Below are 25,507 nucleotides of genomic sequence, written 5' to 3'. Positions count from 1 at the left end.
CTGTCATGAAGGACCACTAAGGAGGAGAGGATGAAACCGGCTGCACTCGTCTGTTTATGTGGCACAAAGCTCAATATCTCCACATGTTGCTCAATAACAGTGTTTTCAGCCAAACGTGGAAAATGATGTTGCTTCTCGAGTCATTTATCAAACGTGGAACTACAGTACGATGGAAATATATAAATAGGAGCTGTTGCTAAGACGGACAGAAAAGGAGGGAGGGAGAGGAATTAAATGCAAATTTGTGCCGCTTGTCCTCAGCAGCTGGTCGAGCTGTTTGACATGTGTGATGAATGGTGTTGCACTGGTACTGCTGCCCTCTCACCTCCGCTCATTGTCACCAGTCCAGAGACAAAGAGGAGGAGGAGGAGGAAAAAAAAAAAAAAATCCCCGAGTACGAGCAGTAGATGCTTCCTTTCATCAGCACACACACACACACACACACACACACACACACACACACACACACACACACACACACACACACAGGCACATACTCAGCAGCTCATTTCTCCCGGCACAGACACACTAGTAGAGACATCAGAGCACACACTCATTCAAATGCACACGCTCGCTCGTAATCTCACACCCTGATAACTTGCATCTCACTGCAGTGGGTATTTGCTGAGCAAAGCTTATTTCCGTCTGCCTGGCCAACTAGTTTCTGCTCCCTCCACAGACCACCTCCCACGTCTGATGCAACAATTACACAGCTGTATGAAAGCGCAGGCTTCGGGGGATTATGTAGATAAACAGGTACAACTCCTGCGAAACTACGTATCTGCTGCACAGTCTGAGCGAGGTGAGAGATGAGGAAGAGGTGGGAGAGTGCACACTTGTAAATAGTTGGAAATCAAAAAAATGGGAGTGGAGGGGGGAAAGTTGCTTTGTTGGCAAAGAGCAGGGCAGTCATTACTCGTCCTGCCCCCCAGGCACCAGCAGAGGAAGAGGTGTGAAATGAGAGCAGCTCCTGCCTGGTCTGAACTGATGGGTTTGTTTAAAGGGCCGAGATAGATCAGTGAACCTTTTCCATTAATATGATGCAAAAACCCCCCAGTCGTTCCAAAGAAATATCATGTTACCCACATGACATTAATCTTTGACTCTGTGTGGGGTTGTTTTAGGTTCTATGCATTAACATCTCTCACCGTTGTAGTAATCTGGTTTCTTAAATGTCAAAATAAATTCCTGGGGTTACCGATTATGAGCAACATGATTTCTGATGACAAACACTTCTGACTGATTAAGAATCCCAGCGCTGCGACGGGGGTAAAACATCATTACTCACTGCAAACTAGAACCTGAAATAATCATAAAATTCAAACTGATGCTAACGTAAACAAGTGCAAATAAGCTGGTTTACACAGACGAAGAGGAGGTTATTTTTAAAATCAGACATGAGCACAGTAAAGAAAAAAGAAACCACGCTCTCTCATCAGCTACAGAGCACTCGGGCTCACTGCATCAGTCCAAACGCCCTGATAAACAAACAAGTGCAGAAATAAACTCTTTCATGTCACTGACATAGTCATAGATTTTCAAAGAAGCGGTGACCTTTAAGATCTTGATCAATCATCACGGAGAGAAATAAATGACATTAACTTAATGCTTCAGCAAAACAAACGGCAAATTTTCCAGGAGGAGACAACGACATCAGTCAGTGTCCAAAACAAACGTTTAGGACATTAAAAATGTAGACGTTCACAAAATAATGAGTCATAAATAAAATGTGCCACAGATAATGTCCATGACAAATGTAAATAAGACCATATTTATCTTATTCTTATCAAAACTGGTGCCTCACAATCAAAAACGCAAGGAAGCAAAACTTTACAGTAACATTTCTACTGATCTTCGACAACAAGCTGCATGTTGACAGCAAACAGCAGGAGAGTAGTCTGGACTAAACCAACCACATCAGTACTGATCAGTAAAAGACCAGAATCCAAACGACAAAGCCAGGACAGCAGAAACAGGTCAGTGTAGAAAGGGGACTTACGATGACCAGGGATTGGACAGGAGAGCGGGTTCAGGTGAGCAGGTCCAGCCGGTGATCAGGTTTCAGGCCCTGAGAACTGACTTCATGGCAGAAGTGGCAGAATCCAGCAGCAGGCCGAGCTGCTGCAGACCTGCTGCTGTGAGGGCGGGGGGAGCACAGGTGAAGCTCAACTGCTAATTGGGGCAAAGGAGAGTGGCCAGCTAATCAGCCCATATATGGGCATAACAGGAAGTGGCCAGGTGAGTAAGAGAGAGAGAGAGAGAGAGAGAGAGAGAGAGAGAGAGAGAGAGAGAGAGAGAGAGAGAGAGCGAGAGCAGCAGCATTAGAAAAACAAAACAAACTGGGGCAGGATTAACACGACTCAGTACAAAACACGTTGATTCTAATATTTTAGCTTTATTGTTTAGAACAAACGCTTCGTTCCACCAAACATCTGGTCACAAACTAGGTAGAAGGGGCGGCTGCACAGGTTTCTGACTAAAGGGCGCCTCGCCACAACACCCAGTAAGTAGACCCATGTGTGGTGCAGACTGCACTCTGGAGCTGCCCTTCATCACTTGGCAGGAAGTAGCTCTGCTGGGCTGCTGGTTTCTAGTTTTCCTTTCTTTCATCTTAGGAGACCACAACCGTGTGAAGTGGCCGTTTCAGCTCAAAGATGTCGAGGGGTTCAGTTGGCTCGTGCTGCACAGCTTCCATCATCATTTCCAAAGCCCACAGTCAAAGAGCTGGCCTTCCGCCACAAGGAACATCTGCAGCGTTTCTCGAAGAAGCTTGGACAGTTTAGTGGGCTGTGCAACGTCGGCCACGCTACAAACAACGAGGTTCAGGTACCGTCACAGTGCAGGAGACCCCACCACTGCAGCACAGAATGGTGGTTCATCTTTAACTCGAGTGCTGTGTCCACGTTTTCTGCTCGTTTACATTTACACGTGATCTGTGCCATGTTTTATGAATTCAGTTTTGCACCAATTATCTTACTCTGAATAAGAGGAAGCGAGTTCGAGAGCGAGCGGCCCGTCTCAGTGATTTAGAAGATTTAGATTTGTGTTTGAAGTTGCTCGTCTGGAAGAATCGAGGTAGGGATCGGTTTGACGTTAACAGCAAAGCTGAGTCAGGAGCTCTTTCACAAACACACGGCTTCCAAGTCCACGTCCCTCCTGCAGATGTACACACACACACACACAGAGCACAAAATAACAGCAGACATGTTGCTGAGTCAAACATGTTGTTTTAGACGCAGTAGAAGAAAGTGGCCCAACAAAAACCTTAGAGACAAATAATTACATTTCTTTGACACTCAGTCTGGACCTGTACACTTCTCTGCAGCGGGGCCTTCGTCTATCAAAGACAAACCATTTAAGGCATTTTTCATTTTTCAAAAATATTTTATTTCATATTGTTCCAGGTACAAGGAAATAAAATAACATGGATTTATCATACAGGACATGGGAATGAGACTGTAAAAGTTTATTTTCTTGATCCACTCTCTTCTTGGACAAGGACATGCAAGTGAATACAGAAGGTGGTTTACAGGAAAAACAAAAGAAGCAGAATGTACTGTACCGTAGAAATGGCATTGGATCTGGGGTGTCGCCTCACCCCACGCTGTACAGAAAGACGCGACAACTTTCTCTTTTTTTCATTTTTAATCCTCTTTTATAGCAAAAAGGCAACACACAGATAGGCTACAAAGAACCAACGATATTGAGAAAATGAACAAAAGAGAGGGAAAGCCAAAGTACTTTCATCCTTCCAAAAAGACGTTTTCTCTATTGTCTCGACAAGCAACTTGTATGCGCTTTTACTCCTTGTGTTCAAAAAGGTTTTGGAGCTTCTTTAGTTTTGACATGAGAGGAGCAGTGCAGTGAACATGCAGGACGAAGAGTGATTCAGACGACTACTGACCCGGCACTTCATCATGCAGTGAGCACAGTGTGTGCCTATCATCTCCTTATGGCCTCGCTGCTCAACTCTGACAGCAAAATTTACAAGAAACACAAAAAAAAAAAAGAAAGAAAAGAAAAGAAAACACATTTTATATCTCACGAATCTTTATGCATATTTCACAATATACTTTTATTATCATTTTAATAAATACAAAACGACACCGTGATTTAAAAGAAAACAATGAGTATTAAAGAGACACTAGAATGCATTAGACATTAGAAATATTAATCTTAATTTGGTATGTTCTTTTAGTGACATCTTGTCTTAAGGTGGATGAACCAGCACAGTATACTCAGAATCAAAATCAACAGCAGAAATAAAAGAGGAGACGACAGAATCGGACATGAGAGGGATATTTATGTCAATGAAAACGGAATGGTATAATCGAGTGGAGATGCATATGGGTATATACACATATATACACATACATAAACACCACCAGAATGTAAAATAACCTGAGATACTCTTTGCACCTCATTTCCAGAACACTGGCCACTGGGTGGATGATATAAAATGACGATGGCATGACGACAACAGCACAACAGCATCTGACGGCCTTTAGTTTCCACCCCCCATTTATCAACATTAGCAGTACAAAAAAGACAAAACAAACAGTCATTGAATCACAAAAATCCTGAACATTAATATTGAAAACATTGTTGTAAGCAGCGTTTCTGAGTCCATAGAAGGCATACAAAGAAATAATAATAAAAAAAAAGGACAACCAACAAAAACATTGTCTGAAAAGACAAGAATCGAGAATCAGAGGCTGAGAAGTCAAAACGGCAGATGATAAGTGTGTGTTCTGTGACGGTCGGGCAGATAGAAAGTGGCTATAGACGTGGAGGCAGTGGGACCTGCTAGTTATCTACCTTCTCCGTTAGCATTCGACTGTTCGTCAATCGCACACGCACCACTTCTTCTCAACGTTGCTGATTATAGTTATAGTAGAGTACTGGTAGAAGAGGTGCCAAACCTTTAAAGCAACAACTGGTTTAATAGATCACCTAACTTAACAGCACTTAGCTGGACCCGACGGGGCAACAGGGTGTCTTCTTGGATGATAGTGTACCCTAGATAATTTAACAAACATTACACAGTAAGTGCTTTAAAAAGCAAAACAATATTAAAAATGGATGACGAAAAAATTTAAACATAAACAATGTAAACAAAGTAAGTCGCTCCCCTGTTTTCGATGTAGATTTGGGAGTTAAACTGCCTCTAATAACAATAAATAGTCCTTTGTCTGTGATGTCTGTTTACCTGTTAAGGCCTTGTAAGAATCATCAATCTGTCTTTGTAAGTGCTACGACTGAACTACACCATGTGGACTGATTTCACTGACTCCTCCTCGTGCTTGACTGTTTTATCGTCGGTGTGCTGTTGTGCCGAACCGGAGCGTAAACTCAGCGTAGTAAAATTATTTAGGCAGTAAATCACTCGAAATGCTTGGATAATAAAAAAATAAAAAACTACACTGCCTCAGTCATTTTCTGAAAGCAAGACAATGCTGGAGCTGCCAAAAACACGGAGCACTAAATGTTTCTGATATCAAACTGTTGTTGGAGGACAGAAATTAAATATTCAGTTTCCTGATACAGTATCCGCTGTGTACAATTCTTCCAGCCTCGTATCTGCCCTTCAGGAACCTTGTGTGTCTGCCACCCAATTAGTCTCAACTAGGGAAACGGGCGCCTTATTTGTTGCCGTCTGTGAGCAAAGCCTTTCTCTTTAATATCTCTCTGTACATTAGTTATATAATTTTCTTCTCTTTACTTTACAGTACAGAAACTCCTCTTCACATATTCTTCCGGTTCTTCATGTCAGCAGGAGCTATGTTTTTGTGCTTATCACCAAAAATTGCAGTGCAAAACCAATAATTAATAATAATAATAATGATAATAATTAATGGTACCTATTAACAAACAATGGATTATAAAACAATTATTTTATGGCACAACAGCCACTCAATTCACATATAATACAAATTACCAGATAAAACCAACTGTTCCTGTATATGGAAATAAAAAGCTCAAACTGAATTAGGCTTGCATAGCAATGCAACAACAAGTTAAAGAATATATTTACAGGAAAGAAAAGTCCCCTTCCCCCAGGGCAGTTACCAGAAAATCTGTTCTCTTATAGACGTTTTCATTTTTTTTTTAACTTGCCTTTTTTTAACAAAAAGAAAATTACAGCAAGGTAGGAGGTGGAAAATATTTTCTTGAGGACGAAAAAACATAGTGAGATGTACAGTATGTCTGTGTCTATACATCACATTTACAGTTCTGTGACACTGCTTTCTCTGTAGTGTCCTCTGCTGCACTCCTTCCCTCTGAGAACACACAGCTAAGGACAAAGTTTATTGCCCCAACATGGAGGGCGTCATTCTTGGGAGGACACGCTGGGTTTTCTCCTGTTCACACCCCAGGCAGATCACTCTGTGAAAAACAAAGAGAAAGAAAAGACAAGTGTGTCAAAATGGAGAAACTGGAAGATATAACGTCGAAGTACAGATGACAAATCATGGTTTTATAGTGAGCTGTGTGCAGTAACTAGTAAACAACATCTACATCCTCGCTTCACTGTGAACAGTGTAACCTTGAGAACGGTGGACGAACTGAAAAGTGATGTTGATCTGCTCTTATATAGAAATGTTCTACCCTACTGATCTGAGGGTCTCATTCACACACACTGACGCGACAGGAGGAGATGAGAATCGAACATCAGAAAATAAACTACTCACATAACTCTCCTGAGTACTGTCCCTGTCCGTTGGCCCCCAGAAACTCAGCATGCTCTGTGGCCGTCCACTGCTGTGGCTGTCGTGGACCCTCAGCCTTGCGTGGCCCTGTTGAGCCCTTGGAGGAGGCGGTGCCAGAGGAGCTGTGGCCCCCGGGGGACGGAAAGGTAGGTTTACTGTATGGCAGGCACCCATCCTCTGAAAATCCAAAACATACTATGAGTTTGAACAGTAGAGACACCGTATGATTTTTATTGTTGCAGTGAAACACGTGTAGCATCTGATGCATGCAGACAAAGAGCAGTTTGCAACTCCCCCCCCTCCTCTGACATCTGCAGAGCGGTAGTGCCAACAGGCAGTGCCAGGGCGTGCCACAGAGATGACTCTCAGCCTCACACATGGCCTTGCAGCTATGAGCCTTATGAGGGGGTAAATACAATAACAGAGGGACTGCTGGCTGCTGTTGGACCCCCTGCTGCAGGGCAGCATAACATTGACCCTCAGCAGTTTCCGTCGTTGCGTGAAATCTCATCAAACTGCTCCCCACTGCTCTGCTAATGACTATAATAGAGCTTGCCCCGACCTCGGTGGATTCTACTGTGAATCAGTCAGCACTCTGACACATATGGGAATTCACCTATGGGGTTTTTGTATGCTGATTGTGGCACCTGTCTTTGTCTCACAGCCTCAGATTAACTGTCTGAAAACATCCTGGCACAAAGAGGACACACTGCACAGAGATCTGTAATGGTCACACACACACACACACACACACACACACACACACACACACACACACACACACACACACACACACACACACACACACACACACACACACACACGTACACAGATGGGGCACAGAGTGGCTGCTGAGTGAGAAAAGAAAGCTGAAGCGATTAGAGTGCATTTCAGTTGCTCAGGCCTCCTGTCTTACTTGGACTGAAGCAGGCCAATATTGGCAACAGTTACAGGGGCACCGGGGAGGATGAGGGAGGGCCGAGGGGGGCATTGTGCAAACCAGAGCAAGTGGCAGACAGTGCAATCTGTTCATGGGAGCCCAGTCTCAGCGCAGCATGGAAGCTAACTTCAGTACAGAAACTTAGAGGAAAAACCCCCGAATGCAACAACAACACTCCTGTGTCCTCACTGTTGGTCTTGATTCCAATTATCTTATTATCAAAATAAATACTTGCTCAAGAAAATGTTCACTTCCACCAATATTCCAGCAACTGAACTTTTTGTAAGCACTCGCAGTAGCGTGGCTCTGATGGAGTCATCAGTGTGTTCACACATCTGTCAGTTCAACATTTGTTACAGATTAAATCGTCTTGACAGCCGATGGACGAGCTGCCAAACAACGATTCCAAGGTTTCATAATCCCCAACGTTAAATCCACCACAAACGAGGAAGTCAACACTGTAGTTCATGACAAGTGTAAAGTACTAACTTTAACTGCACCTAATGTACGGCTACAGTCTTCAGTCTTAGTCGACTGTACCTGTTTTGTGGCCCCTGCGTCCATCGTCAGCTCGGTCCACGGAGCCCAGCCTGTCTTGAGTCTGGCGATGATGTTCCAGAGAAGTGCGCGTCTGTCTGTCCATGGAGCTCTTTATGTCATCCGGCCCACACATAGGCGGACGCTCCAGAGAGGAAGCCTTCCTATCCGTAGGGGGCGCCATGCTGCTTACACTGCGGGCCCCTGGGACACGCCCCTGACCCTGACAGGGAGGGGGCTCAGGGGGTGGAGGTAGGTCTGTGTGAAGAGAAAGCCACAGTAAATCAAATGAATTCATAAATGACTCTTAAAATATAGAGTTCTAGTACATATTAATAAAAAATCCTTGTTGTTCATAAAACAGCAGATGTTTCGGGGAACTTCCCACATAAACTATTTAAAATGTGTTTTCACTCGCTGCCTCACCGTCTGCACCAGCATCTCTCCTGTGGGGTGCTGTGCCCTGGCTTCGGGGTTTGCGTGTGGGCCTAGTGGCCCTCTGGTGGCCCAAGCTGTGTGTGCCGACTGTGCTGCCATCTGTTGAGAATGGACTGCTGGGACGGGGCCTGTGGGACAAGCCTTTACCTGCAAGAGGGATATGAGACCACAGGCCAGCTGGTTAATAAAGACATTAAGGAGTCAAAACATAGTCAGACCTAGACTGTGGAGCTGAGGCTGCCATCAAGAAAGTTAGAGGATATCATCCCAGTAACCTATTAGAAACAAAGGTGAAGGTTTGCATTAGAAGAGAAAGCACTCTGGTAGAAGCCTGAAAAAAGCTGCAACATTCACTGAGTTCTCACCAAGAAAGTCAGTTCAAGCCAGATGAGTTATAGAAGAGCTGAGTTACATTTAAATAAGTCATGCAAAACCTAGGTTCCATCATTCACAAGCAGCAGAGAGGAAATCACAAGGCAACATTATGGGGGAAACACCAGCCAATGGTTGACAGGAGGAACAATTAGAGCAGGAAGGAGTAAATCATGTGCCACTGGTAGAAGCTCCAGTCCAACAGCGGGTAGCTGGTTTTCCCACACACCAACCTCTCTTGCTGAGGCTAGTGCCCTCCAGGCGATAGCCTGCCTTGTCTGCCGCGGCCACCAGGGCCTGGGCAAAGCTGCAGTGTGTAAAGATGGAGCCATCAGACGAACTGCCCAAACTGGACCTGTGGCTGGAGAAATTACGGTCATCCTCCGAGGCTGAGCCCCAACCATTCACCATGGACCCTGAGAAACACCACAGGTTTCAGCAAGTGCGTGTGCACGTGGGTGTGAATTATTATATTTGTTTTAAGACTTGCACATCATCCCATCATGTTCATACTTTTCAAGTCAGTGGCCATACCCTTTATGGAATATGATCTGCCAAACAGAACATCTGTGATGTGATTCTAAATGTCTGTACTGAGTGATCTTATACAAAAAAATAATATATTAACATCCTCTACTTTAATGATCTTGTATTTGCCGTGGGGCATTTCTCCTCTTGCAGGTGAGTACTTTTGTATAGTCATTCTGTTCTGGCCTGCCCCCTTTTATCTATTCCAAACATGCAAAACATACACTGCGTACACACACACACACAGGTGCACACAGACACACAGCAGAAAGTACACAGTGGAACAGCAGGACTGGAACTGATTTAGTTCTTCTTTTGATAAAGAACAATGAGCGCACCTGTGCAGAGCTGAGTTAGCTACAGAACTGCCTCAGGTGACACAGATGAAGCATCTCACAAAACAGTGTACTGAATCAAACACCTGGTGGTACAGCATGCATACAGAAACTTTTAAATTCCTGTATCAAAATGCACAGCCACCTATGTAAGAGGTGCTCTAATTAAAAGAAAAGAGAATTTTAATTTTAAATGAGGTTATTTCACTATAGTTTTACATATATACACTCCTATATATCACTTTAAAGGTGATTAAAAGGCACACACACACACACACACAATGGAGATGTGTACAAATCGTATTACTTTTGGCGTATATATACTGTAAGTATTTCTTCATGCTTTTTTTCTTCAAATAGAAAGCTAGGCCAGCGCTTTAAATATAAAAGTATCAGTCTGCCAATAAAAATATGCCACTTTGGCAAGCAAAAACACAGAACAGTCGGCTAATGTGACAGCTTTCAGTGGGACTGGTTTGGCAGACTTTCCTAAAGTGGCACAAACCCAAGTGCTCTGCTCACACACACTATCTCTCCCTAACACAGAACACAAGAGTGATGTGATTGAACAGGCTGGTAGAACAGAGAACTGGGGAGGTGTGAGGGTAAAGGATGTTGAAAGCACAGTGGGGACAAAAAGTTAGCAGCAGGATTTATTAAAAGGTTAGCGTGATACAAAAAGTGTCTCAGTCTCTGCCAGGTTGGATGAGTTTGGAGACTCCAATTAACACAACTCACACGTCAGCTGCAGAGTTTGGTCTCTCAGATGGTGCTTCTCTTTGCAAAACAATTTAATGCATTTTAAAATTGACACAAAACTTTGTAAAATGAGGGTGGGTTATTTATTCAGATACACTGAGAAATCCTATTCAAATAGTTTTCCAACTTTAACCGTGCATCTGAAAGAGGTGGTGATCAGTCACTCGTCGTGACTTCAGGGGATTGCACCTTCAACAGCTGAAGTTGCAACAGATTTTCACTCTTACTGCAGTAAAATTCTCTCAGATTAATGGAAACTTCTATAAAATATGAGCTTGCATAAGGTTGAGTACCCCCCTTACACAACCAATTTCTCCAGCGCTAACTGAAATCCAAGGCAGTAACTACTTCGAGCCCTCCATCTTGCCTTGCTATTTTCTTTGAAATTCCTTTCGAAGAGTTTTTCTCTAAGAAAGAAAGACAGCAATTCCACTGGGTCCAATCCTCCCACAAAGAATAGAGCAGATAATGAAGTATAGGCAGTGCCAGCCAAAGCACTGAGGCTTCCAACTCCTGCGGCTCAGAGAAGGAACACTGCCTCAGCAAATCACATCACAGAATGACTTTTCAGTTGCACTAACTGCCACTTTCTACTGCTGAACCTCTGGATCACTTCTATTCTGAGAAATAGCAGTCCAATCAAACTGTGATCATTGTAACATAATTTGATAAAAATTCAATCTAGTTTTCTTTTTGCCCTAGAAATGTGATTTTTTTATATGCTCCAGACCAAGGTTTGCACTATGAGTCTGTCATTTCATCAAGTCTTGAACCAGAGCAATGAGCCAAACCATGTTCTCTAAAAACCACTGGCTGGCACCTTCTGTGCTCCACGCACTGATAGAGCAGGGCCAGTAAACGGGAGAGGGCTAGGGGGCAGTAAAACCCGGCCGGGGTCCTTCCTGCCATTAAAAGTGATTTATACTGACGGAAACCCTAATCTGCATGTCATTAAATGGTGAAATCATTCCCCCTGACGAGCAGGCGTCTCTACCTGCCATCACGAGACGTGACCCTGCTCCTCACAAATCTGGCAAAGCTTTATTGGAGAATAATCGCCCAGAACAGCCCGTCTTTTAACTCACCGCCTGTTTGCTGCCCCATCTCAGCTTTCCACAACATATACTGCCTACACAAAAGCCAGGTAATATTTACTGTATGCATTCACTTCATCTCTCCGGCTCAAGCAAGACACAGTTGTTCAAAACCAACCTCCACATCAGGATTTACAGTTGCACATTTATCTCAGAGCACAGAGTAACACATTAGAAAGCCTGTGCAGACAATCTACTGGTGAAAAATAACCAGTGCAGAGAGGCTGGCTTATTTCTGGGGCATGAAAATGTTTGATTTACTAGCTTTTGGTGTAACATTATGAAAACAGACCTATTTCCATATTATTAAAACAATGGCAAATCTATCAGCTGAGTCTTGACAGGAATCTCACTACTACCCTCCCCTATTTGTACAGCCTCAAAATGGTGGCCATAATAAATCTCGGCGGTTTCCCCTATCCTCCCTCTCTTCCTCCCGCTAACCCCGGAGCTGGTACCGTGTCTGTGTTGTCAAACGATGGGGTGCGAGGCAGACTTGCGGAGAGATAAGAAGAAATAGTGCTGTCTTCAGAGTAATACAGTGGAGGAGAGATGCAGCAGATTAGAGCCCAGTTGCTGCTTTATATTCCTCTAAATACATCAGCAGTAGCATGTGTCAGCGCTACCAAAACCACTGTTCCATCATCCTATGGAAAACTACTCTTTAGGGCTGCCACTGACAGGGTAGACAAACAAGCAGCAATGCCAACCCTCTTATTCTCTCTCAACTGGCTGAGCTTTTTTTGTGCTGGGACTCTCTAAATATCTCTATATAGACTTAATTTTTTGGTAAGACCTGATAGATGATGTAACAATAATGCAATAAAAACAGAAATAAACTAGCATCTTTTATCAAACCTTGAGCCTACAGTGCATGAAAGCCCAGGGTCACACATTTTTTATGAATACTGCTCCAGTTTTACTGTGTAGTTTGCAGATGGAGAGTGTGGCCTGGTCAGTATGAGAGCAGCAGTCCAGCTCTGCTGCTGCAATGTCATGCCCTTCATATGCCCCCCCCCCCCCCTCCTCTGACAGACGGCTGTAAAAGTTTCAGTGAGTTGTAAAAATGGAAATGGTGCCGCTAGTCTGGAATGGAATATGCTGCACAAGAAATTTATTTCAAATCTCCTCGGGAAGATAGGGGTGGTGCTGGCTCCGGTGCTGTGCGCGACTTAAATCACAGTCACTTTCGCCCAGCTCGCCTTGCCTCTCCCTCCTCTTAATTTCCCTCTCACTATCCTGTTTAAAATTCATGGACTTTCTTATCTCTTTTTTAGAAGTGATAATTATAATTCCCCAGAGTTTGCAAAAAAAGAAAAAAAGGTTCAAAAATTCGATTGCGTGACACTCTGTAAGCATGTTCGCATAAAAATTAACACAACAGAATCATGAAGAACATGTCATGAGCAATTATCCATTTACTGTAAAACAAGATGTTAGAACAATGGGAATTAAATGCACTTTTAAAGTCACTAGAAAACATATGTTCATATATTGAAACCCATAAAAATAAACTGTAAATTACAATATGGTGACACATACATCAAAGAGAAGCCCCAGTTCAGAATCCAAGTGCCTTACCTGTTAAAGAGCTGTCCAGGTTGTCCATGCTAGACCCTGGTGTGTGCTCGATACCCCGGGGATGCCTTGCTCCATAGCCTTCGTCTTCCTCCTCTTCCTCTTCCTCCTCATCCTCATCAGGCAGGTCAGTTTCCAGGTCAGAAACCATTGTGCTTGACACGTAGCCCACTGGAGGAGCTGGAGCCTGGGGAGGCAGAGAACCTCCCTGCATGTGCCTAGGGAAGAAAAAGAACCAGTATATTACCCTGGTGGTATGTACAGGCAGTATACATCAAGCAATGCGTAGCAGGGAATGAATACAGAGAGGATATAGGGAGTTATTTTGTAGATTCTGTGCCACAGGATGGAAAAAAAAAAGCATGTACGTGGAAGGCTAGAGCAGTTTTAGAGGCATCTTTAATTTGTGGAGTGCTGAATAAATCTGGACAATTCCACGAATTCTACTGTGCAGCTTGCATGCAAACACAATGACCTGCTAATTGCTGCTGTAGATGGTACAAAGGCACGCTCTCCAGGCCTGTCGACACATGGCTGTCACCTCAGTGGCAGCCTGCTCTGCTGACAGCCACGTTTGTTTGAGGAGTACAATGTCTTTGACGCGGTTTGCTGTGGGAATTGGTTGTAATTACTGGCCCTCTGGTGTTGTCAGAGATGCTCTCTAACCAACATAGTCATTACTGGGTAACATGACATCTCCTTCCTTGACAAGGTTTCCCTGCCACCACCACCACCCCCCACTTCACTATTATGAATGAATGCCAGAGTCTCATTCTCTCTGTGTTGCCGACAGAATGAAGCATGGCCTTCATCTGACTTGCATAAGCATAACAACAATGGAATGTGCTGTATGGGTGTGGGGGGAGTAAACAACAACTGTGGGTAGGAAATTGTGTCTCAGAGTGAGCAAAATACAGTGGTGGTCGCCTAAGTGGTAACACAGGCCCATTAAAATGGAGTGATTAATGGGTTTATCTCCACTGCACACACAGTTGACATGAGGAATACTGCAGGACCAAAATAAATCCTGGCAGCGGAACATGCAGAACAGTATGTACAGTAAGCATTTTAAGATGACAACAATGCAGAAGTTGCTACTGTAACACAGACAACCAATTGTTGGTAACTGTATCTCCTTTAACTATATTAACTATGGGAATATTAAAGACCAAAGATCAAATTTTAAATCTTTACCATGTCTGTTTTGCCATGTCCAGTTGGTACGCTCTAGTCAGCTCATCTAAATGGGCCTGGAGCATGGGCTGCATCTCGTCCCTCGGAGAAGGGGTAAGAGTGGCAGTGGACTGCTGCCCAAAGGACACCGCAGCTGGGGAAGAGGCAACCCCTCGTATGGGTGGGGTAGGAACCCGCTCCTCCTCTTCCTCCAGCTCGTCCTCCATACCCTGGTGTAGATAAGTCTGCACGGGCATGGGCGGGCCCCAGCCATCACTCTCATACCTGAGGTAAGAACACATGTTTACTGTAAAAACATTATCATGATAAGTGTGTGAAACCGTCTATGCAATATAGAATTGCAGATATTATTTTTTAATATAGTCTGTAAAGTAATTTTCTATATTCCCCCTTTTTTTCTAGTTGTTCTTGTTGTGCTCAAGATGGTATCGTCAGTCCAAGGAGACATTACTTTAATAAATGACAAAGGTGTATCATATTGTCACTGTCTCCACATACTGTTGAAAAAGGTTACTGAAGAGGAAGAAGGCAGCAAAGAGTAAACCATAAAAATATAAATATATTTAAAGTCTCCTACATACTAACAAGTAACCTTGCCAGATTTATGTAGGGATGTGATACCCAACAGTACTGAGTAGAATTACAAAGGTAGTCGGGCTGCACTTTCTCCTGGCTGCGCTTATACATGCTGAAATAATACTGACCATAAAGTAAATGTTCATTAAAGAAATTTGTCAGTACACACTCCACAGGACATAACAGGTTTAATCTGCTGCCATTAAAAGGAGTCTCAGATTTACAGTGCACAGGACTCTTCATTTGCTAGAAAGCCTATTAAAGCAGATGACTCTCCCAGATTGGAAACAGGGCTAAGAGGCTACACTAGCTACTGGACCAAAGATGGTCACTATCACTTAAATAAGCTTCTGTAACACACATCATTTCAAACATCCATTAGAACTCTTGTAGCTTTTTACTTATCAGTGTCAGCATAGTTGTATAAATCGCACCCTCTCCCCTCTCCTCTTATGTAACAATGCAATTATAAGTTTTCCCACTATGGAATTCAGCAAATAGATTAATCTGAAACCATCTGTGTGTCTACACACTAGTAGCAGCGAGAGATAGCTTGAACGGTTTTTCCCCATTTCTTTTTTTAATTTATTTTCCAGTCATGAAGTCACCCCATTGATTGAAGACAGGATCAGCAGATAGTTTGATCTGCAGCCATCTGTACACAAGCTTTTGTGCAAGAGTCTGTGTAAGTGAGGATGTGTGCCAGTAGAGACTATACACACATTGATCCTTCACTTTTCTCCAGATGTACAGTAGTACAGTAATTAGCTGCGGAGAAAAACAAAGCTGAAGCCTGTTATCAAACACAGCAGTGTGTAGGAGGTGCCCATGTTGGAAAGCACTGTCTGATTTCTTCCAACAAGAAAGACATTAAAAACTCCTTAGGTGATCAGGTGGGAAAACACAGTATACAGTACAATATCTGCAATAAGAAGAAATAATACGAGTATTGTGAGAACAACAAAGCTGTACAGCTTCATTTTCTGTTTTCAATTGAAAAGCCTGAATTGTGTTTGCCATAGAGTATGGTTTTCCTTTAAAGGCTGAAGGATGTGTATATGATAGAAGGAGATCCAGATGAACTTAGTTTGAACAGAAATGAGAAACATAAAAGTTAAATAGCTTTTTGCATGCAGACTGTCTCTGACTGCAGCGTGTCAGCTTCCTATCTACTTCCAAGTTGCATGTCACAGGCTTCACAATGTGATCAGGAGGAGTAAAAATAAAACCTGTGCAGTTTTGGTAAAACCTAAATATTACTGCAAAATGTGAGTAGTGTTCAACCATATTATCTTTTAATACTCAAGTAATGTTTTTTGCATTTGTTTCCCCTAGTATCTCTTGTAGACCTACCCTCCTCCTTCATGATGCTCATTGGGATAATGGTCCATCTCAGTGCCAGGGAGAGGGTGAATTGGGGGAGGGGGGAGAGGGACATTGGCCCAGTTGGACCCATTGGCTTTAGTGGGTTTAGATCCAGCCTTGGTCTTCTTCTTCTTCCCTCCCTTTCCACCTATAGAAGGATGTATTGAAGAGATACAGTCACTGAAAATTTGATTTAAAAAAATCAATTACAAACTAATTCACAAGTGAGACCACGCTGAAAATTGCTGTAGTTGCTTTTGACATGTGACAAATGTTTATTCTAAAGAAACTCAATTCAGACCCAACATGTTCTTAGATTACAGATCCATTTGGCCTCAGTTTCAACACACTTGGACACAAATTTCACAAGTTTTCAATGGGCTGCTGCCTGTCAGTGCTTACTCTGAAACACTCTAGGTTGCTTGATGAAAAGCGTACTTCCAGTGATTGATAGGTTGAAAAGCCTCAAATCTCCATAGAAACAGGAGAGAACGGCAGTAAACGAGGCTGAGGTGGACCTTTGTGCTCCATCCATCCCTCAGTGTCCCCTTTTCACGCCAGGCTTTGGGTTCCACAATGAAATATCTCACTTCACAGCATCATCATAATGAATGACTTGTGTAGTGTCAGTGTGTCCCTAATGGAATTCACTGAGAGTCTATTACTACTTTCATTTCTTTTATTACACGGGAGAGCCGCTAACCCCATCCATTTCCACTCATATCCCTGCAACACCAGATTCTGCTCCGTCCCATCCATCTTTATAAATCTGCCAGCCGGGTCAATACTGAGTTTCATATGATTTGGTCACTGTGGAAGAAACCTCTTTTCTTTAAGACGGGGTTGACTTCAAGCCAAATTTGTTTTTTGAAGTTCATGGTATATACAATATACACACAGGACCTCTTGGATCATAAAACAATTTAAAATACAAATAAATCAAGCTCAGAGGCTTATAAACAAAACACAGTTATCGTTTATAGGAAGATTCAATGATATTTACTCCACTATCACAAAAGAAGACTAAAAGTAGTAAATCTTAGCTGAGAAGCAACTGAGAAGCTGAAAACAAGGAATAGTGTACATTTATGATTAATTAGTCAATTGCAGATTACTTTTCTATCAACAGAGTAATCAAGTCTCAATCAAGTAATCAAGAAATACTATACTCGTAAACATGAAGCACACAATCTGTTCTTTAAAATCTAATTTTGCCCCATGATATCAATTAGGTTTACTGCTTACTGCACACGATCTCCAAGTTGTGTAACCCTACGCTTACCATTCATTTAGCTCATTTTAAGTTTTATCTTCTCATGCTTCCTTCCTTGTGCATATGGAAAGACAGTGAGGAGACATACAGTACTGTGCATTATTTGCATACACAAATCCAAGTGTGGCAGGCTGAAGTGCTTCTCCACCAGTAAACACCTTAAAATTCAATCCAGAAAATAACTCAAGCTGACGTCATCAACCACACATACGAGTGAAAGCTGTCTTTGGGAAACTCTGCTGAACACATTTGTATCTGTCATCTGTTGGTTAGCCTCCTCTGCCAAAGGCCTGTAATCACTTTTCCCAGTGCCACAAAAAAAGCTGCCAATATTGCATCTTGTGCAACATAACATCATGCACTCTAATGTAATCTAATAAACTAAGTTCACTTGGGCACAGTAAAAAGTATATCACTGTCATCAAAAGAAACTTATAGATGAAATGAGATATATATCTACGGATATTCATGGAAGCCAGATGGAAGAGAAATCCCTGTATAACGTATTTCAAAATTGCTCTAAAGTTTAATATTTCACTAGGAAGAAAAACAAAATTGTGTCTAAGGAGAGCATGGTAAAAACGTGGAGTGCAAATATATGGCACAGAGAGAGACAATAGGTGTCAGAATAAGATTAATAAAGAATGGAAGTAATAAAAGAAACAACTGTAAGCCCAAGGCAGGCGGCACCACAGTGTAAGTATAGTCTGAAAGTAATTGGGTTTCCTAATCGTACCTCTGGGCGACGCTTGACTTTTACCAATAAATGGTGAGCTGACGTGATTGTTCAATCATCCTTAGTCTCTCCACACAAGACCAGCCATCAATATTGTAAATGAGCCTCTTCAAGGGAAGGATGGTCTGGCACTGGAATTACAACAGCTCACCCCAAATATGAAAAATATAGAGAGAGCCGCTGTGGCTAGGAGCTATACAAGAATTACACAGCAAACCCATCTCCTCTGACAAAAACGGGCCTCTCTTCAAAGGAGAACTTATCCTAAATATAGATTCAGCGTTGGGTATTTATACCCAAGGTTTGGGCGCTCCCAGCCTATAACTGTAGGGCTGCATAGCCTTGAGCTTGCTTTGTTTTCACTGGGTGCGTCAGTGCTGAGGGGCAAAGCCACGGAGCAGAGACTGCAGGAAGCCTACGGAGACAGATATATAACTTAATTTCAAAAAGCAACTAAAAGGTATAATCATTTTTATGCTTAGTTTTAGAAAAATATACGGAACACATTATTTAATAACGTAAGATGCAACATATATGGGGAATGCAGGAGAAAACACAGATCACACACACAACCATGGACTTCACATGATCATGGATTTGGTACTTTCATAGACCGGCTGGTGTGAGTGGAGGGGAATGGAGAGTCTTGAGGGTCTCTAACTGCTACAGAAAACACCAGCTACCTCTTCTCCTCTACACTAGGAAAGGTTTTAATGAGCAGCTTCGTGTCCCCAGTGGAGACCCATGCTGCCATGAAAGCTGCTCTATTTCTGTTCCTTTTCATCCTGCTCTTCTCCTTCAGACCTGACATACATTATTCCTTCCATCTCCTCAGAGGGAGAACAAGGCACTGTAACTCTTTCTCCCTTCAAATGAGAGTCAGTCTACTTTGGTTGAAGTCTGTATCAAAGCTGAAACTTGTTCGGATTCAAATTTCCATCACTGGTTTATGTTGCACTTCTCAGAATGTAACATTACAGTATATAGAAGACATACTGTACAGTAAGAAATAATACATCCAGAAAAGTATAATTACTGTACTCTGACAGCATTATCAGTGTGTATATGCATAATTTCATCCTTCATTTATTTATATATGTTACAGGTGTCTAGTGCTCTGAAATATGTACTAGACTTTCTTTACATTGTACTTTATACATTTCTGTAATTTTATTTTTCTTTTCATTTCAGGAATGTATATTTGTCACTACTTGTCTTTGTCTTTACAGTTACAAAATTTTAACACAGCATATTTCAAACTCAGTCTTCAGTAACATGTTTATGGGAAGAATGTGTCTGTGAGGCATGACCACTTCACATCTCTTCTCTAGCCTGCCGTGTAACAGAGCATTGAATTAGAGACCAGTCAAGGCAGTGGCTTGTAACTAGATAAAAGAGAAGAGTAGAGGGGAGGTAGGCAGAGAGCTGCCTTGGTGTCCTATAAATGACATTGTAATTCTCCAAACATGGGTTTTAGTGTAGCTGGCCAGCATTAGGGAAAGAGGGGAAAAAGGGAGGTATTTTTGCCACTTTACCCAACCAAGCATCTCTAATAGTGTGTGTGCGTGTGTAGTCCACTCTGTCTGAAAGACTCCCTCTGCCCCTATTCCCATCTGCTCTCTCACAAAGTAAGAGACAAAGCCTTTACAAGGACTGGCAGCGACAGCAGAAACCCAGCATTAGCACTAGCAGCTATATTCTGTCAGGAGATCATAGTATTGTTCTTTCTCTCTAATTTAAACGCCCTGTTTCTTTATGCTCCAATAAGCTGCTGACTGCTATACTATATCACAGCAGGGCTACGCACAGCAGAAGCTATTATATTAACAACCCTGTATAACAAAAATAAAAAACGATAAAGCATTTACTCGTAATGAACCGCAAGTAGGAGGAGCTGAGTAAGCAAAGTGTCTCTGGTGAGGGGACTGTGTGAATAAAAAATTCTTAGATGTCATGTTTGTACATGCAAATAGCAATTAAGACATCAGTCAATCATAAAGTCAGGCGGCAGAGAGTGTGTCCCAGTTTGCGTTTATAAAATCCTCTGCTGCGTAAACCAACCTGAGAGACTGCCGCTTCGCTCTGAGCTGTTGTGAGAGCTGGTGGTGCTGAAATCTTGTGATTGGTTGTGTGGTATTCTATTAGACAATCCTTCGGCCAATCGGTAGTCAGGAATGAAAAGGAGTGCTACAGTGGGGGTTAAAGGGCAAAGATCACAGTGGCATCAGGTGACTGGCAGTTAGCACAAGCACATGCAAACATGCAGTTAAAGCATCAAGCAAGCAGGACATATTTGGGATTCACATTAAGAAGCTTTGCTAATTTAACATCTCACTCTTTGATTTGTATGCAACACACAATACATATGCTGGAAAATACTGAACTGTAGTTGATTTAAAAAACATAATTTTTAACTCACGAAACTGGATAAATGGATCAATACAGTAAAGATTTTATTCCAGTATTTGTTCTCCTTCAGAGAGATATAATCATACATAATTATATGCGATCATACTTAAAATGATTTCACAAGAACGAGAAAAGTGGTTCTTGAAGATTTATTGCATTTGGGGGGCTATGTATAAACTATAATTAATCTGTTTTAGACTGTTAGAAAATTAGATCATAAATATGTATTGGAAAACATCTGAGGAACTCATTACACCTTAAGTATGAAACTCCACTCGGCTTTAAAAAATCCAGCATCAAATCCACAGTAATTAATTTGGATTATTGTGTTAAATATTAGTCAAGCTAAAATGGATTGGCAATTAGGAGTGTTACCATCATGAAAACCCAACAGAGAAACGGATGGATGACTTAGCTCCACTACTTTCATGAGATATTTATTCAACCTTGGAGAGTAAACCAAGATGATGTATATCAACGGCATATCCCCGTCTCCACTACATTAGGGTAAGAAAGGTTTCAAACGCTGTTTGTGGAAATGTTTAAAAACCAAACGGCTTGATCTTGTAACAGCTATAATATTGTGAACTGGTTTCATCCACTTTGTCTGTAATGACAATAATGGCTCTAGTTGATACTTTATCATAAATAATCTATTAAAAAAAATAACAGAACCGCCCACAAATTGCTAATAGCATGCTCACCTCCTCAGTATAACTTACTGTTGTTGCAGGAGTTCTTGTCAGGCAGGGAGTAGCCTAGGTTGGCCATCTCCTGCTTGGCCTGAAGTGAGGCTTTCCACTGGGCCTCAGGCAGATCCACAGCCAGCTCGTGGATGCTGCTTGAGTGGAGAATCTGGGTTGTGGCATAAGGGGTGGCCTGGGATGTTTGGCCAGGGCTGTTGTAGTTGGCTTTGGTAGTGAAGTCTATGCTGCTGTAGATTGCTCCATCAGAGAGCATGGTGCCTGTCTTATCCCCTTGCCCAGTGGGGAGATCTGGGGAAGAGAAAAATAAGGAGTTAAGCAAAAGCTGCCCTCACTGGTAGCTATTAACCTTACTGGTAACCTTGTGATAGAAAAAAAGACTATCCAACTACATGTTTGGAGTTAGGTGATCTGGGAGTCAAGTACAGGTGATTGTTAGGTGCTTTCAGGTCAGCTCACACCTTAAGAAACTGTACTTAACAGGTACATCCAAACAGAAAAAAATCGGCCCTGTTAAGCACATATTCCAACTCTCAGCCTTTCATCTGATGGGCTCTGTGTGGATATCTCACTACCTTCCCTTCTCTGCTCATATATGAGCAATAATGCTGCTGCTGTGCATGTGTATGTGTGTGTGTGGTAACAGAAGAAGTGAGCCAGAGTGTGAGATAGGAAAGAGCAAGGAGACTCATGGTTGGTGCATGGTTTGCCTGCCCAGTGAAGGGGAGATGATGTAGAGCCATGGCGGAAGTGTCCGCATCTGCGCTAGTCAAGCTGTGCCTGTCCTTCACGACTGGCTGCTCAGGACCATCCTTTCGAACACCAATCCATCCCCTGCTCTTCTGCCTCCTCTGCCCGTCTCTCCCCTCACATTTTCTTGTTCCGTAGTATGGGCAGTGACACTAGGCTGGGCGATTTGCCATTACTCAAGTTGGTGACAGTAGAGGCCCTGCTGTTAATGCTTTAGCTGTCCTCTGATGTGATATATACATATATAACCAAAAACACATAATATGCATATATGTACATGATTAACAACATGAGCTCTGGAAGAGAAAGGTATTATCATCTTTCATCTCTTGTGCCCTCATTGTTAAAGCACTTGAGGGAGCACCAGGGCACTCACCTCCTCGGCCAAAGTTACTCAGGTCATTTGGTCCCCCAGAGCTGCTGTTGACCGGCAGGCTGGTGGCGGGCCAAGAATCGGCTAACCAGGGGTAGCCCGGGTCACTGGCATTCAGAAGTCCTGGCCGGCTGAGCAGAAACACAGGATCCAAAACCAGATTAAATATAGGCTGTGAAATCACATTTCTACAGTTTTTTTTTTTTTGTACAAAACATCCCCAATTACATTTTATGCTTAATTCTGCAATTAACTCTGGCTTTAGAAATAATAATTTACAGAGTGACAACAATCAGCAAGACAATGTGAATAGAAAAGAACAGCAACATATGTTTAAATGTTAGTATTAGTGCAAAAATGTGTATTCGACTGAGATAAGCTTGCTGTAAGCCTCTGAAACTAATGAAACATTTCTGAGATAGGGAGAAACACTGTACGGATACATTTCTTCTCCCACAAAGTTGGAATTCCTTCAGGCAGCCCTTTATCTCTCTGTTTCCCCTGCTGTGCCTTTGTCACATTCTCTGAGTCATTAATGCAAACACACACTGTGGAGACACTAATGCATGCATTTGCTCTCTGCACACATGTGCAGCAGTGCATGCAGATACGGACATGTATACGTTTCCTTATTCATTAATATCTAGTACATTCTGCTGTGTTTTCCCATCAGCCCCTTGTGGTGATGTCCAGACAGTCTAAATCATGTTTGATGACACGTCAAACCTCAGCCCTAGCCTCATCACAATGCCTCAGCCCACTTGTGGGATGCCTTAATACGGGAGAGGGCATCTCCATTTAACAGGTGTTGTGCCCCTCCTGAGGGGGTGAGAACAATAAAAAGCAGCCATTAAGACTTTAACCTGTCATGGGTGACTGCTGGGAGGCCGTTAAGGCCACTTTAGTGTACTATCAAGTCTGAGGCTTGTTATTAAAGGTAACACAGATGGAGTTAAATGAGAATGAGATATGATGTTAAATGCCTGTGTTTATGTCAATCGACCAACGAAGTATACTACACGTGTGAACAAAATCTAGGAATGTGTGACTAATAGTTTACTTCTTTAAAAGAAGAATATAAAATGAACACATTTCAAGTTAACCAAAGTAATAAATAAATAAAATACAAGCTTTTTTTCCACCTGAGAAATGTAATCCTGCAATGATAAAACGAGCACCACGTATGGTAAAGAGAAACAGAGAACACTCTGATGTCAGTGTCCAGCTGTGCTGTATATAGCATGCTACAGAAACATGTGTGCTGCTAGAAACTGCAGAGCACAGTAGTTAGCAGTCTGGCTGCCTGATGGGGCTCTTTGTCTCAGCTCCAGTGGGGTGACATGTTGGCTCTGAGGGACTGGTAGAGAATCAAGCCCTGAGGACAAGGGCAGGTAATGGGCGTACTGCAGTCAGTCTCTCCCTCAGCCACAGGTTCTAATGAGAAGAGCTGTTCCACAAGGAGTGAGTCCAAATGAGCTGCAGCCTTGGCAAGCTAAGAGCCCTCGCCGTGGTTCCTGAATGCCAAAACAGGCCCTCAGGGGAGACAAGTCATTCAAATTGATGGCTGTGCATCAGACACATGCACTTTTATAGGGTAATACATCTCTCCCTGTCCTTCTACCACTGTTTCTGGCTGCTATGTTCCCCCACTGCCATCATTCTTTCACACCATACCATCTTTCCCAAAACACTATTTTCCTTTATTTCCACCCTTTGCACCTCTACCTTCTCCTTTTTTATTGCTTCTCCCTGCTTCTTCTGTGCTTAGCATCTGTCAGACTAAAAGCAGAAAAGAAGATGTTGACTCCTTTGTTGACTCCAGCAAGAGTGCAGAACACAAATGTTCACTGTCTATAATAAAAGACCGTGCCTTTGTCACACTTGTCCTGTGTGCTCCAGCAAGTCTCCCTCCCCAGCCCACTTGAGAAAGACCATTTGAAAGACAAGGAGCTGACAGTGAGAATGGCTGCATTGTCCTTGTATTTATCACACAGCAGTATTCCTGCAGAGGATAATTAGAATAAGACTGATTTCTACTGGGGATATTTGTTTTATATATGCGTGTGTGTGTGTGTGTGTGTGTGTGTGTGACTGTGTGTATGCGAGATTGTGGGGAATTGGGGTGTGAGGTGGACACTGGGTCATACATCTAATGAAAAGTTGACATATAACTTTTAATCCCTGCCCAACCTAGGATGGATGGCAACCTTGGCAGATAAAATTTGATTTGGAGCATTTCCTCTTCCTGGTAGACATTTCAGTTACTGGTGATGGGAAGGAATCCATAAATACTGCCTAAGACGCATGACACTGAGCTTCCCATAAATAAGCCAAGTGAAAGACATTAATTCCAAAGCAACTTCATAAATCAGATGTTTATGGCCCCGCAGACTAGTGAATGAAACTTGAACTTGCACGAGACATTAGTTAACACTAGCATTAGGGAATGTAAATGACTTTATAGGTTACCTCCCAGGAAACATCCAGTCATTTAGTATTCAGATGCAAGGATGTGAAGGAATCTCCATAGCAACAGAGTTAGTGAAACCTGTTCACTACAACATTTAGCCCCTTTTCACTGCCTATAGGAGTGAATCTGATTTGCTAAAATATTGATCAGTGCCAAGATAGGAAGTTATTGCTACCTCCTAATTACCATCTCCCTATTGGCAGCGGGATAAGGAACGAGCCTTTATCGGCTTTTATCAATTTCAATTGAGCAGCCAAAGTCAAACCGTCCAGGTCTACCAATCTGCAGCCTATTCATCTTCCATGAATCATTTATTTTGTGATCGATTAAGTGTAATTGTTCAGTCAGGGCACTTTGGCAGGAGCC

The 25,507-nt window shown here is 42.6% G+C and overlaps 1 protein-coding gene across 14 annotated transcripts in view; it reads right to left on the bottom strand.

The window, feature by feature from the left end:
* Positions 1-3,406: 3,406 nt before the first annotated feature.
* Positions 3,407-25,507, bottom strand: part of robo2 (roundabout, axon guidance receptor, homolog 2 (Drosophila)) — a 275,954-nt gene continuing 253,853 nt past the window's right edge. For 6 of the 14 annotated variants that reach the window (XM_026375443.1, XM_026375434.1, XM_026375460.1 and 3 more), the window contains 11 exons: positions 22,675-22,802; positions 21,567-21,839; positions 20,497-20,622; positions 16,415-16,574; positions 14,486-14,749; positions 13,295-13,509; positions 9,231-9,413; positions 8,614-8,772; positions 8,191-8,445; positions 6,693-6,887; positions 3,407-6,387 (listed from right to left, as the gene is read on the bottom strand). In XM_026375443.1, coding sequence (XP_026231228.1) covers positions 6,386-6,387; positions 6,693-6,887; positions 8,191-8,445; positions 8,614-8,772; positions 9,231-9,413; positions 13,295-13,509; positions 14,486-14,749; positions 16,415-16,574; positions 20,497-20,622; positions 21,567-21,839; positions 22,675-22,802 — 1,960 coding nt within the window. In that variant the 3' untranslated portion in view covers positions 3,407-6,385. The remainder of the gene's footprint in view (positions 6,388-6,692; positions 6,888-8,190; positions 8,446-8,613; positions 8,773-9,230; positions 9,414-13,294; positions 13,510-14,485; positions 14,750-16,414; positions 16,575-20,496; positions 20,623-21,566; positions 21,840-22,674; positions 22,803-25,507) is intronic. The other 8 variants (XM_026375492.1, XM_033326300.1, XM_033326301.1 and 5 more) reach the window with 3 other exon arrangements.

The sequence above is a fragment of the Anabas testudineus genome, chromosome 13 (genome assembly GCF_900324465.2).
Source record: "Anabas testudineus chromosome 13, fAnaTes1.2, whole genome shotgun sequence".
In the NCBI taxonomy this organism is placed as follows: Eukaryota; Metazoa; Chordata; class Actinopteri; order Anabantiformes; family Anabantidae; genus Anabas; species Anabas testudineus.
This window is presented reverse-complemented; position numbering and strand designations above follow the sequence as displayed.